Source organism: Fringilla coelebs (assembly GCF_963513975.1).
Source record: "Fringilla coelebs genome assembly, chromosome: 9".
Classification (NCBI taxonomy): domain Eukaryota; kingdom Metazoa; phylum Chordata; class Aves; order Passeriformes; family Fringillidae; genus Fringilla; species Fringilla coelebs.
Window position 1 is genome coordinate 10,729,144 of NC_140067.1, and position 16,760 is coordinate 10,745,903.

At 40.2% G+C, this 16,760-nt stretch overlaps 1 protein-coding gene across 1 annotated transcript in view; it reads right to left on the bottom strand.

Annotated features, from left to right (window-relative positions):
- Positions 1-16,760, bottom strand: part of PTPRF (protein tyrosine phosphatase receptor type F) — a gene marked incomplete at both ends in the record, with an annotated part of 243,257 nt that overhangs the window by 175,638 nt on the left and 50,859 nt on the right. Inside the window, 2 exons of the mRNA XM_084211481.1 lie at positions 13,651-13,792; positions 16,485-16,630. Of these exons, the coding sequence (XP_084067607.1) occupies positions 13,651-13,792; positions 16,485-16,630 (288 nt within the window). The remainder of the gene's footprint in view (positions 1-13,650; positions 13,793-16,484; positions 16,631-16,760) is intronic.

Consider the following 16,760-nt stretch of genomic DNA (forward strand, 5'->3'; position numbering starts at 1 on the left):
GAGCAAAACCATATGCTCAACCTGCAAGATGGAAGGAGTCCTGGAAGATTGCAATTGAAAGGGCTCACAATATTCAATACTGTGCCAGATAAGGAAAAGCTACTCCACAGCACTGCCAAGCCCTGCTTCTACCACATGAGGACACAGAATTTTGCTGTTGCAAACAACATAGGTTAAATCACAACTAAATATATCAGCACTTTTCTCCATGAAGACACAAGCATGTATGCAAAGAGAGCAATTAAATACAGTCCCTTCTAATAATAATAACAGTCCCTTCTAATAATAATAACAACAACCCACAGTCCCTTCTAGTACCAAGACTGCTGGGCATAAATGATATCAGACAATAACATTGTCTCATTTACAGACCATACAGTGAAGCTGGGAAACATCTTGCTATATGCAATATTATATGCACGCCAGAAGTTAAAGTTCAAAGCATAACTAGATTCTTCTTTCATTAGTTTGACTAAACCCAATGCCTTTAGTTCAGAAATGCCTGAAGTAAACAGTACACATCAGTAGAGGCCAGAGAAGCATGTACTTGAAGGAACTGTCACAATTGACTCCAGGCCAAAAAAAAAAAAAAGATGGGATAGACTAACTTTCAGTTTCAATCATTGCAGGTGTTTCTTATAGCAGCAAAATACAGTGCGAATTGCAATGCATGTACTTTTAGAAAAGCACAAAAACAGCACAGAGAATTTCAAGATGATCTAAAAAGGAAGCCAGGTGCTAGAAAATAAGCCAAACAACAGGGGCTTAATGAGCTCAAATGTTCAGCCTGTTGAAGAGGGTTTACAGAAGCCTATGTGGAAAAAGGGATCTCAGAGACACAGGGCAGAGAAGAGGGTTTATAACCTCAGGAAGAGACAAATGGCTTGGATTGGAGTTGAGATTATACAGTTTCAGCAATGGAATTATATATCAATTATTGGAGTACACTGACCAGTTAGTGCTGGACTTAGAGTTGCTTTGCACTTTTTTTGGATGGTATAGTACATAATTTCTTAAAGACATCCTTTAATCTGCCTTTAAGAAATGCCTGCACGGCTGAACCGAAGAGGATGTGAGTAAGAGATACCAGACACGGGCCCTTCCACCCCAGAGCCTGTGATAAACTGAAGTGGACACAGAGCCACACACATTGGCTGCTACGTGCTTGAACAGATGCAGTCTGCTCTCCCTGGGTACTCCCTGAAAGGTCTGAAGCAAGAGGAGTCTTATGGGTTTGGCTGCACTGGCAAGTGGTGTTAGAGACAGAATGTAACCACAAGAAAATGCATTAACTACACAGCCATAACCTTCCTATGATTTAATACTGGGTACAGCTTGCCTCATCAATGCAAAGCCACACTCCATTAGACAGACAACGCCAGATTTCTGCTTTTATCAAATGCAAGTCTCTAATAAGGGCCAGTCTGAATACTGGTTTGAATTAGGGGAAGAGGCTAGGGCTAGGTTTAACAATTAAGACATTTTATGGTTGCCACACATTCTTGAATTGCTGGGCCAGTCAGCCTTTAAGTCAATACACTGAAAGTTTTTCAGGTCTTCTCAAAAGCCAACAACACCTCACACGAACTTCAAAAATTAAAATTCAGAATCTTGGGAAGTAAGTAAACTAGGAAATCCTGCTTTTGAGTTTGACGTATTCCCCATGATTCGGCCCACAAAAAACCCCAAATGCTGCAGGCAAACACCAGGAGAAAGGAGGTGACACTGAAAAAAGTGTCAGCCTGCAAAGGGACAGGCATCAACTTGCATTCTGCAAGGTCAGGGTTGCTGGGAAAATCAAATTCAGCTATCTGAAATATGGAGAGAAGTCACAAAAAAAGTACAAGGAGAACCAAAAGACTTTCCCTCTGCCAACCACAACAAATGGCTCAGTAATACACAGTGTCAGTTGGCACTTGAAGCACAGTGGATGGCCAGAGAGAAAGTGCATTTTTAAATCATTAACACATTGGGAACACACAGATGTGCAGTTCAGCTACATCTGTGCATTGTAATTTCTACAGTAGTCACAACTTAATGAATCATCAATTGTGACAAGATCAATGAACCGAACTGCACAACAAACTAAAGCTAGTAAATTCATGCCTGGGGCAAGAGCTAAAGGTTTATTTTATTATTTTTTTTAGTACTTCTATAATTTTTAGTGTCTAATTAGCAAAAACACGAATCCTCCAGAACCCTTTTATTTTTTCCTCCCTTTTGAAAGTCCTACTGCAAAGGATAAAGATTTCATTCATGTTTGCTAAATTCAAGTCTGGATACTGCTCAACTTCCTCAGGACCAGGAACACATGGCAGCAGAAGTTACAATGCTGGGATGTGCACTACATGCCAATCAGGTGGACTCTGACTGAGCTTACCACCTCTAGGCAAAACAACTGCTGTTTTTTCTACAAGGCCAGATTACTCCTGCAGGCAAAGCATCAGCTAAGACTCTCTGCAATGCTATTTTTTGAAGGGACAAATGCATGTCCAAATCAAGCAACCAAAAAATTTATTTGCAAAGAATACACACTGAGTTTCCCCCTGGCCTCAATCCATTCAACAACTTCAATGCTGAGTTTGTTGATGACATGCATAATCCAGATAGGTTTCACATCAGTGATATTCTTACAGAAAACTTCAGTCCAAATTAACAGGAGACAAATAACAGCACCCCATCTTCTTACAAAGCAAGGTCCATGCAAGCAAAGGCTTTCCCTGCTGACCTCCTCACTCGTCCAGGTAAACCATTTTAATCTCTACCATATGTAGGCTTTCAGTGCATTAATACCTGCCAGGGGTTCAGCTGGACTCTTGTCTCCCTTCCAGCCAGGCTCCAGGGAACAAGCAGCTCTGCTTAGCTTGGCTTGTTTGTCACACATTCAGAGTGGAGCTCCATCTGGAAGGCACTTCCATGAATTGTAGCACTGCTGGCATGCACTACTCTCCCTCCTAGGACTCAAAAGTGAAGGAGATACAGGCTCTCTTTAGAAGGCTGATTCTGTTCCAGCTCCTGACCTTCTTTATACTGGATGCCTTGTCACCTTGGACTGTGCATTCCCCAATTCATTACCTTCCCCTGCAGCAGCTTTTGTTAGTACCACCCCGTGTGCAGCTTATGCATTTTTCATCACTATATTTATCACTTCTGTTCTCTCTCCAAGGACTTTCTCCTCACTGGGACCAATTGTGGAAATGTCTAAACCAAAGAAATACAGAAAAATAAATTCCAATATTGCCTTGCTTGTAAACAAAACACCATTTTGGAGTTGTAGCACCAAAAAGCAAGGCTCTGTGTTCTTATGGTCTCCAACAGGTTAATATTTCCAACACCCTTCCAGTAGTATCAAAGCTAAAATATCATAATACCAGTTCTACTGCCTCAAGCACTTTGTGCAGCCAGTTTTCCTTAAAGCATTCTGCATCCTGCGCTGACAGGCACTTTTACCACAAGGAAATTTTCCCCAGCTCCCCCTTGGAACAGCAACACAACAGTGAACATTTGCACACTACAGCTGGAAGAAGTTATAGCTCTGATTGCTATTTAGACTTCTCCACTCAACTCTAACACTCAAGAACCTGGAAAGGTTTCATCCGTGCTGGACCCTTGTGATAAAAGGATTGAAGGAACAGAGCACAGGATTAGCACGACAGATGAATACATTGCAGTGTTTTCCCATTGCAACATCCAACCTACCTCATCAAGGCACCAGATAATCTTGAAAAGACAGATCTTATTATACCTCACACCTGCTGGTTTCCTTAGGATAAAGGATTTGAAACAGCTATTCCAGAGCTCTGGGCAGAAAGAATCTGAGCAGGTGGGAGTGCCAGAAAGAGTCACTTACTTTATTATCCAACTGAAATAACCACAAGAATAAACAGCTGTTAGAAAAGTCTATGGGGAAGGTGGTATTTTTCTACTACAAGACTGGGCTTCTAAGACAGCATGTAGAATGCATATATTTTAGGTTATCATGCTTGATACCAAACATACTTTAGTCACTAGCAGCTCGAGTTAAAATGAAAAACAAATGTTCACATTAATTACTTCCTGCATCCAAAATTAGGGCAAATTATTCCTTTTGCTCATTATCTGGGCACTGCATTTTAATAAGCATCACAACTATAGAGCCTTCCTGACATCATACTGTATATAAACAACACAAGACCCACAAGAGATCATAAGGACAACCTACTTGTGGGACTTGTGAATAAGCATCATACATAGAAACCAGCTGTTGGAATGATCAATATTACAGATCTTCAGTGCAAAACCGGCTTTGTGTTGCAACTCAGACAGACCAAAAGGCAGCCCATCAGCAGTAGTTATGTGATTTTCCTTTGTCTACAGGAGACAAAGTTAAAATACTTGTTGAATGCTCTCTTCCACAGGTATAGTAAGAAACACATGTACTCACTACAAGGACATGCTCTCTTCTGAACAGCTGTTGTTGCTACAGATTTATTAACATATACTTATATTCCACTGTCACACTTTTCTGGCTCACATTTTAAAATGTTGATTTTTCCAGGAATGACTTAATTGGGGCTGTGACTATTTTTTTTGTGAGAGGAAGAAGATAAGACACCAAAACTAAGAGGGCTGGATGGAACCTTCCTTGCACGCAGAATTTTTGCTTTTGTAGCAGTAAGCACTGCATTCCCCACAGTCACAGTTACCACATTCTGTACTCTCCAATCTCTGTTTTTCATTTAAGAACTTACTTCTCCTGTTTTATCAAGGGGATATATTCTCCCACTTTTGCACAAGAAGGTACAGAAGATCACCATCTTAAGTGATTGTGTAAGCCATGGCATGCCAGTAAACAGGTCACTAAGCTGTGGGCAGTCTCTTGGTTATGAGTAGACATGAAAGATAATTGTGCAAAAATAGTGAATGCTTTAGAAAGGCTTTCCAGATACCTTGCTCTTGCCCTTCCATTTTTCCTTGGAAGAAAAGCAGATAATCCACGTGGCATTATCAAGCAGCATTTCTGATTAATTTCCAGTAGTTAAGCAATGAGTTACTACTTCTTTCAGAAGACTATTCCACAACTTAACAGACTTCAAAGACTCTACAAATACACACCAGCAACAAACTTTATTAGTCAGCAGGAGAGAGCAGCAGGACTGACACACCAGCTATGGAGAGCACATCTGTCAATAACAGGTTGCCACAGATGCTCTCAGAACAAGGCATCTTGAAAGAGATCCAGCTGTAAGAAAGGTCTTTTGAAACATCTAATGATAAAGACCTATTAATTTTCGTTTCCAATGGTCACCAGTAGATGTTGAATCTGACAAGAAATGCGTGCGGGTTATTCTGACAAGGTTTACAGTTACACAAATTATCTAAAGGAATTAAGTTCTCGTTTGCCTGTTCTAAATGAATTAAATAAATTTCCATTAAATGCCTTTTACAATGAGTAAATGATTAATTTATAATTATGGGGTTTCATGTCTTTTTTCTCCTTCTCTGAAAGACTTCTAGAATGCTGCATACACAATTCATTAATAAAAGTATTTTCTTCTGGCTTCCAGTCCTCCAAAATAATTTTATCATCCGAGAGTCACCGGGTCCATCCTCAGACTAGTTATTACCAAATAAACATTTGGAGAGCCAAATCAGGGCTCACTGTCACCTAATCAACTCCACTCTCTTGTTAGCTATTTTTTTATTAGTTGTGCAATAATGGTCCCTATCAACAAGCCCCTCGAAGATTATTTTTGAAATTATGAGATTCATTAGCAGCCTTTGCACAAAAGGTGGGGCTTAAATTGACAGTGCTGTGGAGATGCTGTAAATAAAGATGACAGTCAAAAAAATCAAGTCACAAGAGCCAATCACCTTAAGTGACAGGAATAGTATGAAAGATAAGAAATAATTAGAATTTTTGCTGTAAGGCTGGCACATATTGCTTGGAAACATGGGGGAAGGAGAGGGAGAGGGGAGGAGAATCAGATAAATGCAGAGAAATTATGCTAGCCAGTGACCAACTGAATCAAAAAACAGCTGTGATCCTAGAGTCCATTCAAACGTCTACCTCCAAAATTCATCAATTCAGCAGTGCTTTTGAAAAGGCCTTTGCAAGACTCCTTGTGTGCACATCCCTAGTAGAATATGCTCAGAAAAGTTCCTGAAATCAAATAGGAACAGATGCAGAATAGGAGAAAGCACTGAGGCCAGGAGAATCAAAAAGAAGACTGTCCCCCATGAAACTCATGCAAGGATTTTACAGCAAGGGGAGCTTAGCTGGCCCCTTTCTGGTTAACTAGGATCTAAACACTCATTTTGCCAACAAAATAATCTGGTTCGAGATTTACAATATTTTAATTATACCTATGTTATTTTTGCCTTTTCTTCCTCCATAATATCTAGTACAAGAACTTTACAGGACACCCACCTCCTCCTTGGCAGCCTTCACTTTGCTGCTCCATTCTCCTGCTGTTTTCAGACCACCACTCTTTTTAGCCTAGGCCTGTGGCACGTTTCCCCCCCTGGTTTTACTGCCTACTGACACCATCAAAATCCCAGTGCTGTCAAAGCTTTCCAGACATGGTTGTGGCCATGGGGGGTCGGGGCACATGGGAATGCCAGCCTTTCTGCAGGGACATGAACGGCAGCACTGGTGGTTGCTGCCTCCCAGCTGGGACCGATGATCTGTTCCAACAGAGAGTCAAAACAGATTAGCTTAAACCACAGACAATTTAATCTAACCTGTCTGATTTCAAACTGGAACAGAGAGGCAGAAGCAGTCATCTGGCCATCCCTGGCCTCAGCTGGGAGATGGCAACCCACAGGGACACCTCTCCAGCAAGACAGAAACCTTGCCTGCATGAGCACATCCCTGCGAGAGAGTTCAGCTAATCTGCTTGTGCCTCATTTACCCATTGGAATAGGCTGAAGGTTTTGACAGCAGAGCAGCACTAGAACAGCCTGACACTTTTCATGACAATCTCCCAAGAAGCTCTAAGGTAAGCTCTAAGGTAAGCTCAGAGTGAGAAGCAACTTGTCTCGACACCCTAAGCCCAAGAAAAAAGAGAAAATAATGCCCAAAACTCAATTATTCATTTTCATAACAGACAGAGGATAGCAGTGGGTTGCCACAAGGCTCTGAATAAACATGCACATTTCTGAATATCTTCATGAGAGACTTCAGAAATGGAGCAAATAAAATGGGGACAACAACTACTGGCAACAGAATTTCTTAGCAGAACATCATTTCCAGTACCAAAGTCAGAACTTACAAACTGTTAAATAAACTTGGAATAAATCAATTATGTGAGACATAAGAAGCTCTCAGAAGTCTTTTAGAGGATATAACCACACAATTACAACTTCAAGCTACTTGACAATATAAACCCTGAGTTACAGCTTTTGCAGAATTGTGCAGAATATACTCCTATTCTTGTTTGTTTGACATTTAAAGTTCACTTGTTTTTATCTGGAAAGTCCTTACCAAATCTCAGGTGCTGCTTTTGGGCATTACAATACCACTAAACTTGCTGCTAAGAATGTGACAACATCCCATCCCGTTACAGATGTCATCTCCTAGGCCCTCATTTGAGAGGCAATATGCAGAAACAGCCATTTGCTGCAAAAGAAAAACGTTCTCAAGATTAAGAGGTCAGTACCTATTCAGACACAGGGTTTTATGGGAGTGCACAGCTCCAAAGGGTTCAGCTTGGCATTAACAATGTGATATTTCATATAAAACTTTTCAAAGGTTGTATTTCTTGCTTCATAAACTTGTGGAATGAACCTGGATGTTAACCTTAGAGCATGGCAGTCTTCTGAGGGAACTTGCTATCACGGATACATTACACGGTTATGTGCCATTAGTTAATCATTTAAACAGAGATAAGAAATGGAAATTATGGCATTTGGGTCTGATACATTCTAAAGATCTGCTGACTCTCCTGTTTGAAGGAGAGACCAACAACAGTTAAAACTTTTCTTCACCTAAGAAAATTACTTCTTTGTCTTTCACTCACAGCCAAGAAAGTCTTTCTTATTAAATATTATTAAAATAAACTATAAGAGTGGGACTAATGTTGTTACTGAATCCAATATTTAACAGCAAATAAATACAATTTACACAGAACCAGGAGTTCCACACCTGGATTAAAATGATAGGTGCTCTATAGATACCAAAACTTAAGTAGCTGAAACACCTTCTCAGATACTACGGCAGTCTAGGTTTTGGCAGCATGGCTTGTAATGGTGATACAAGTAAAACAGCCTCTGTAAATTTTCTTGGTCTAATTGAAACTGATCACAAATTCTCCTCAATCTTCTGTACTCAGTGGAACTAAGAGACCACCTCTTTCCCCTTGGAGTTTCCTTTTAGCCACACTGGTCAGTGCCAGGGAAATAACTGGAGTTGTCAGCATGATGACAGGGCTCCTGGACTGACCCAACCAACACTGGCAACCTGCTGTCAAGCAGCACAATGCACTCTTTCCTTGTGAACACTGTTTACACCTCAACAGCACAAGCCCACATGAGCTCAGATTTAGATGCTTTTAGGTGACAACCTGAACTTTGCAGTGAGGCCACCACAAGTAGCTGGCTTAGTGTTTCTCTTTTTAACAAGCATGGGACATGCCAAGACCCAATGAAAAGCAGACAGACTCAGGCTTCTTCATTTCTCTGTGCATCACTGCATGTTAGGACACTTCCCTAAGCAGAGAAGCCCGTGGAGTCTCACTGTGCTGGAGCTCTTGGCAAAGCCATACTTGCAGAGGTCCATGAACTGCCTGCCTCCTACAGGAAGGGCTATTGGGATTGCCTGTGTCCAGGGCTAAGAACAGGAGTAGGACTTCTGCAGTAGGATCACAGCAGTCTTTCTTCCCAGGGAGAGACCAAAGGATGTTGGAACAGTTAATTAACATTAAACATGTAGAAGAAAGACCTGTCCTCTCTTGACCAGAGACATGAAAAGAATACTACCAATCCCAGGAGCAGCAGAGCACAGGGAGCTTTAATTCATTTACACAGTCATGCAAACAGATTCAATTTCCACTCTGTAATTGTTTCAATTTTACAACAAATTGCAAGAAATTCTTCCTGGCAAAAAGATGTAAAAGCAATGAAGCCAAAGTACAGTGATTCAACTGATCCTTTTGTAACTAACCAAACATAAACAAGGATTAAACATAGCTAACTTCTGTTTACTATTCCAATGACAAAAATCACTTTTGGATGGATGTTTACAAAAAGGGCATATTGGTTCAGGCCTTCCGAGATCTAGCTCTCTGCAGAAATCATTTGTAACAGTCAAATGTTTACCATTTACAGCATTTCAAACAGGGTAACCCCAGGAACTGGAATGCAGCTGGCAGATGGTGAAAGAAATTAAGCTCATGACATGGTTCAGTAAACAGCAAATTATGTTATGCTAGAAGTGCTTGCCACCCCAGGACAACTCCTGCACTCAGAAACTTTCTAGGTGTGCTAGTTTTGGCTGGGATAGACTTAATTTCCTTTCTAGTAGCTTGTATTGAGCTGTGTTTTAGATTTGTGCTGAGCAAAATGTTGATACCATGAGGATGTTCCTGTTCACAGTAAAACACCAGGGCTGCAGTGAAATGCTCCTAAACTTCTTCGACTTCCGTCAGCACAAAGCCAGCCAGCAAAACTTAACCTGCCAGGTTACCTTGAAACTGAAACCCACTGTGCAAGAACTTCCTTGGTTCTTCTGTCTGTCCTCTTTAGCAGGAGCTGCTCTCCTGTGGAGCCCAGCAGCACTCTCCAGGCAAAGAACTACATGCCACATGATTAGGAGTCTGGGACAGAGGCATAGGGGATTTGCATAGATCTAGAATGGAAATTGGAGATGGTATTTTCATTTAACCTACTTAAAAACAAAGGGAAATGAAACTGAATATATTTAGTGTCACTTGGATATGACTGTATGCTCCGGATTACAAGGGAGTGAAAAAAAGACTGCTTGTAAAGCATTAAAGGACCATTGCAATTAACTGGTTTTCCAGTTCTGGAAATCAAAACTGAATGTCCCATTTGGAAAGCCCTGGGAGAAGGGACTGGTAACATACTTTGTATTTGAGCTACCTTTTTCTCCCAAAGAATCAACATACTTCTCCCTGCCCCTTGAAGACCTTTTTTCCCACTGCTTTTCCTTATCTTCCCATTGGGTGGAAACTGCTGGAAAACTGACTGAAGGCATCCTTTGGTGAACAGGCAATCAGAGACAAACACTGTTACCATCACCTTTCCCAACACAGCTGCAATGCAGAGCATACAAGCCGTCTCACGGAAGGACATCATGGACTTCTGCACTCCTGCCATCAGCTTGTTGCTACATTCTTGCACACTGGCATCCTTCCTACTTATATTTCATATAACCTCCCGATTTAAAATGTTCTGTAATTCTCAACATTACCACTGAATAATATATTTATTAATTTGTTAGTGCCACTAACTGTCCCTGAGGCTTTTCTTGAGAATGTGTCTCAGCTTATTGATTCTAGCCTTCCCCCTCCCTGCACTGCCTTCCTCCTCTGCCAAGCAGAAACATACTTCTGTGCTGCTTCAGGTCATAATTGGAAAAAAGATAGAAATGTTCAATATGACTCATACATAATTCAGCTTATCAGCTACCCAGGAGAAATGAGAAGAGAAGGTATACGCATGTCTATTTCTTCTACTATCAACAGGAGAAATAATTTCCAGTTACACCAAGAATACGTAGTTTGGTCACAACAGGATCTGCAGTTAGAAGGGAAAAATGAGAGACATGGAAGCAAAGAATAAAAGGGCAGTAGGGAACCAAATTGTTAAAAGAGATTCACTTATGTGAGAGTTCCTGATTCCCCAGGAAGACTGGACTCATGCTTCTCTCTTAACACTCAGAATGAAATAAGTTGGCAATTAGAAGGATAACCTGCTTCTGATCTGTAAAACATCGCAAAAATCTAAATAAAATAAAGCTCCAGCTTAGTTAGCTACAAAGACATCTAGTAAGGAGCCTGCTAAACCCTCACTGTGACTTCTGGATTTAATGTTAAGGCCTATGTTCTAAAGGCAAATTTTAAGAAGGAGCATTAAAACTTATTGTTATAAAGGATTTTTAATGTAAAAATCAATACATGCTGTGTATTTAGCAGCATGTAACCACGAGGACGTCTATGATAAGCTTTGTCATGCACCAGGGACCACTGCATTAGTCAAATTCTTGAAAGGAAGTGCAGAATGTCTGTATCATTCAAACTGCCATCTGAGACCAATTACGGAAATTATTTTAACCCCAAAAGCAAAGGGAAAAATCCAGTCCTAGTTGACAGTCTTGAGAGTGCCAAGGGTTCCACATGAAATGTGTAATTTTCAAATACCTCTACAAAATTAATGTTAGAAAAGTGATGGCATAACAGAGAACTTGGGCACTTAACACTATTTTTTTTGAAGCCATTGAGAGTAAACAACCACAATCAGGGCAATATCTACTTGCCAAAGTGTAAGCAAAGGAATATTAATAGTAACTTTAAAAAATTCTTATTCACAAAATGCAGAAACATTATAATCGCTATCAGGCAACGCAGAAAAATAAGATAATATGACTGAAAAATTACAGAGCTGTCTGTAGAAAAGTCTTGGAAAAGGGAAATGTAAAACATATTTTCTTAAATACAAATCCATCATAACAGAACCCATCTTCTTTGTCAGTTAAGCCAACATAAAAGGCACATGTAGCTCTTCATCCTCGCAGTCAAGCTCACAACTCTATATGCATGAGCACATACAAATTGTTAGGCAGCAAATGTTTCTTAATTTTGCCCATTACAAGAGTGCCCAGCAAGGGGTCGATACTCTTCAGTTTGAGTGGAAAACACAGCCCCCCCAGCCTGCAGATCGTTTTTGACCTGATGGGATCATGTTCAACTATCATTACTCCCAATTAAACAAATTTTCCAAACAGAAAAGCAGGCTCAGTGCTTGACTGCCACTGACTTTTGCTTCTGCAGCTGTTAAACTGTGTGCCTGCATGTCTTTTCCTGTCTGTGGCGTTTCCTAACATTCCCTATTTATGTGGTGGTCTGCAAGCTTTACCTCATCAGGAAATCAGCAGGAGCACCATGGAGCTAAGAAATACTGTTGTGCTCCTTGATGCAAGGCATGTCTCTGTGGGCCTTTGAACACTTAACACAGAGCAAATAAATTATTAGCGCGTGTGTGCATGTGCATACATATCCAAGATATATAAAGGCAACTACAACCGAAGGGAACAGGAATGTGCATGGAAGAGTGGTATTCAAGCATCCAGTATCACAAAAATCCAGTTGCAGGAAGCATTTAAATGCAGATCTGCACATAAACTGCTGAAAGAGCTCCACTGAGCTTTATGCACTCACATACACTGCTGCAAAGGCAAGAAGTAACAAAGAGAATGTGATTTTTGTCCCCCAATAATTTTCAAGTCTATAGCACTTGTTACCCTATTCTTAATAATACTATTACTGGAGAGCAAGCTGATCTTTAGGATGCCCCACCTCCAGAAACAAGATACACAATCACATCAGGTATTGAACGATTTCTATGATTCCCATCACCACGGTGCCTGAGCACATTACAGTTGTTTAATGTATTCTTTGTCACAGAGCAGAAAGGAAAATATGATTACCTCTATGCTATAAATGGGGATGGGAGAACAAGGAACAATAGGCAACTTGTCATGTGTGGCTGGCACACTCACCACTGGGATAACCACTCTCCTCTGATTCAAAATCCTACAATAAAAACACTTTCCAGTCTAGTTTTTTCATTACTTACAAGTTTCTACATCAATCTATAACCCACAAGCAATTTGCCTAAGCCTCTTCCTGCTTGTAAGGGGTAATAATGCAAGGGGTAAAAATCCATTCAACCAAATGCCCCAGATTTTTAACATCTCAGGACATTTACAAATTCCTATATATAAACAAATGATAGAACACATTTATATGCTGGAAAAATCCCATCTTTCCTTAAAAGCAGAAAATAATTCTGACAATTTAATATTTTAAAAAATCAAGTGTTCACAAGCCTGTTTATATCTAATAAACTGTTCTTCCACAAAGGTTTAGCAGAAACAACATAGCAAGCAAAATAAAACCTGCTCGTATAGCAGACAAGGAGGAAAATCTATTCTGTAACAGGAGAGACAGAATCAAAAGTTGTGAGTACAGTGAAAAATAAACACAACTAAATTTCACATCACATTAAAAACCTGAAGAGTAACCTGAAACTCTATGTGCTGATTAAATCCAGAAGGTGCAGCAGCATAGATTAAGTTTCTGATTGTCAGATACAATACTTAGATACCCTGAAGATGGATATTATATGAAAGTAATAGATGAGAAAAGTATACAAATGTCTCTGTAGATAGCCCTCCCAGTCAGAAATGACACCTCTCAATCAGACAACAAAAACATGCTAAAGACAGCTCAGAATCTGCAATTCTTCCATGATTGTCTCAAAAATATGATGTTCTATTAAAGGAGAAATTATAGCAACTGCTGCAGGAAAAACACAGCTTTACCCAATCAAGCTAGAATATCACCACGCCATTTAAATGCAGCACATCAACATGTAGCTGCCAAAGCCATGTCTCCTGCCACTTAAGGAATGCAAAAACTTCCCCCTTACCTTCTAACACTGTTAACTTGGCACTGGTGTTTATCTCCCCCACACTGTTGGTGGCTGTGCACTCATAGATGGCCTCATCTCGATGGACACGCAGGGGCTGTATCCGCAGAACTGATCCCGATCCATCATCGAACTCGATAACCTTTGAAAAGGAAAAGAAAGCACTTCATTACTGCTATCTTCTGCAACAAACACTGAAAGTCAAAACAATCTAGGGGTTGAAGAACAGAAACCAAAACAAGTCCTGTAAGCCCTAAAATACCATGCAGTGAGTTAAGTGTTCCAAAGGCAGTAGCACAAAAATTTCACTGTCAAGAACGTAGTTGCCCTCTGAGGAAGCCAGAACAAATGAAGATCCAATGAGGTTCTTTATGGATCAATTAAGGTTGACAAATTATCAACCTGGTAATAAAGATGTGAATCTGATGATTTAAAACATCTGAGCCATATTTGCACTAATGATTTTACTAATCACTGGTAACAATTTAGTGCCAACTTTCACCTTGATGGAAGAGGAGAATGATATAGTCCTGTGGGATTACAGGGAAACAGTAACAAAACTTGAATAAAACCTCGAGCACCTACAGCACATGCTAACTCCAGCAGAGTGAGGGGTTTTAATGTTCCTTAGCACTGGGTACTTTGCAACTCTGGCATAATCAACAATGATGTAATTACACTTCCTTTCCCAGCATAAATAAATTAAGTCTTTAATAAATAATTGTCTTTCCATCCATCCTGCTAAGCTGCAAAATGCATTACTCTGACTTATACATGGAAGAAAAAGGTATTTATTAGTTTGCAGCTGGATCACTATATGCTATTTCATAAGAGCAAGACTGTGAAGGCACAGCCGCAAGCCACTATTAATGACAAACTCACCCCTCTCGTATTACAGAGTACAGCAAAAGTTGGAGATACTACCTGATGTGCAGACAGTGACAGCATGAGGGAAAGGCAGATGCCACCCACTCCTGTCCCTTGGGAACTGAGAGGGAGATGAAGAGCCTTAAAGGATCCTTCGCTGCAGACATGGATGTCAACCTAGGGCTGCTATCCCCATGCAAAACTTCCACCCTATTTTCAAGGGCCTGTTTAGGAGCACTTCCCACAGTGTAAAGATCAAAAGAGAGAGAACAGGAAGGAGGAAACAATGCACCACAAGACTGCAGCGACAGGAGAAATAGGAAGAAATCAAAAGGTAACCAAGACCACAAAAAAATCTGTTACTCCTCATGCTGGAAGGAATAGCCCTTCTGTTTCAAGAAGAAACCCCTAATACAGTCAGGTAAAGAAAGAGAAATATTAATATCACCATAATACACTTTAAAGAATTAATTTTTTAAAAACACTTATCTTTAATTTAAACATGAAACTGTGACAATATATTAAATCTTTACAAAGGGCAGAGCTACTGCTAAATTTTAAAACAAGACAAAGTCAGCTACAGAGATTAATTCACTTCAGTGATAAGGACTAAAAAGCTAAGAGATGAAACAGCAGAAATCTCTTTTGCCCTCACTATCCTTTGAACAAACACTGTGTGATAGGAACAGAGCTAAAACTACTAAAGGCCAGACAGATGCTGAGGCCAAAATGTTGCTAATTTGCTAACAGTGGATACCTCTCTTCTGTGTCACAACTTAGCATGTGTACATCAGATTTGGTTCTTTCCTCCATTAAAACTTCCAAATTTTCCCTAATTAAGACTAATAATGAAGTAAAATTAATAGTTACTTAGGAAAAAAAGAATCACTATCTCCTGACACAAGCTATGCTTCCAAACCGATGTGAACAACGGTTTCAAGTTGCTCATATAAATGCATATCATATGGCACAGCCCACTGGTAAGCCACACCAAGCACCAAATTCACTATAAAGGCTGTATCTACTTATGAATTAGAATGTTTAAATAGTTACTATACAACAAAACCTTTACCAGGGAAAAATAACAATGTAAAACAAGATTAAAATTGATTACTTTAATCAAGGTTTTCTGCTCACATATGAATTCATGATTAAAATTGGTGAATTGAATCAATCCATTCTGGGCAGTAAAGTCATCTTGTGCTCCAGTCAGGAAAGCAAAAACATCAAAGACGGGGGATTAGAGGAAAGGCAGCAGAATTGTAGAAGGGTCACATTTGCAAGGGCAGTTTTAGAGAAGGGAGCCCAACACCAAAAAGGAAAGCGGAGAAAAAGGTGGAGAAAGTCAGTGAAAATGCATTTGCTATGTAAAACATAAACCAAACTGGACCCCTTTTCAAAGATGTTTCTGATACCCACTCTTCTCCCCTCCCTTCTCTCCTACTTAAGCTCACAGGGATGTCAATTAACCCTTCACCATTCCCCTTCCAAGTACCTTTGTGGGAGGGATGGCAGTAGCCATCACTTAGAAAGATTTCCAGTAGTGTTTTGGTATCTCACTTTTGAATTCAACTGGGGATTGCGGGTCAAAGAGCTGCCTTATAAATTCTGACAATGAAAAGAGAAAAATAGTGCTAGACCCAGCTCTTATCTGCCATCCAACTCTCTGTAAGCCCCAGTCTCCCATCTGAAGGAGGATGTCCTGTTGGTGTGTTTCCAGCATCATGCTCAAAGGACACCACCTGCTCTACAGATTGCATTGCTGCAGGGAAAGAAACTTGCTTTACACTAAAGCTTTACACTCTGTATTGTAGTGATGAAGAGATACCCATGTTGCAGTGATGATTACTGTGCAATTAAGACCTGTGAGGATTAGACTGATCACCAAATTTTCGGGTTTGGTTTTTTTGGTTTTGTTTTGTTGCCGTTTTTGGTTTGGTTTTTTTTTTTTTCCTTTTGGTAATTACCTCAAACCGCTGAGAACTGACTTTCTTCCCCTTCTTCATCCACGTGATACGAGGTTTGGGCTCTCCTGTTGCCTGACACACAAAAGAGGCCACTCCTCCAGAAATCCCAATCTGATCTTCAGGAGCCTTCATAAACGTTGGCTTGCCTGGAAAAATAACCAAATCACCCCCATGAGGACATAACATCAGATAAGCATGGAATGTGTCATGTTAATCTAAATTATAAGATGACTGGTGCTCTTACTACAAATCCAGGTTGAATGGCCTCAGCCACAC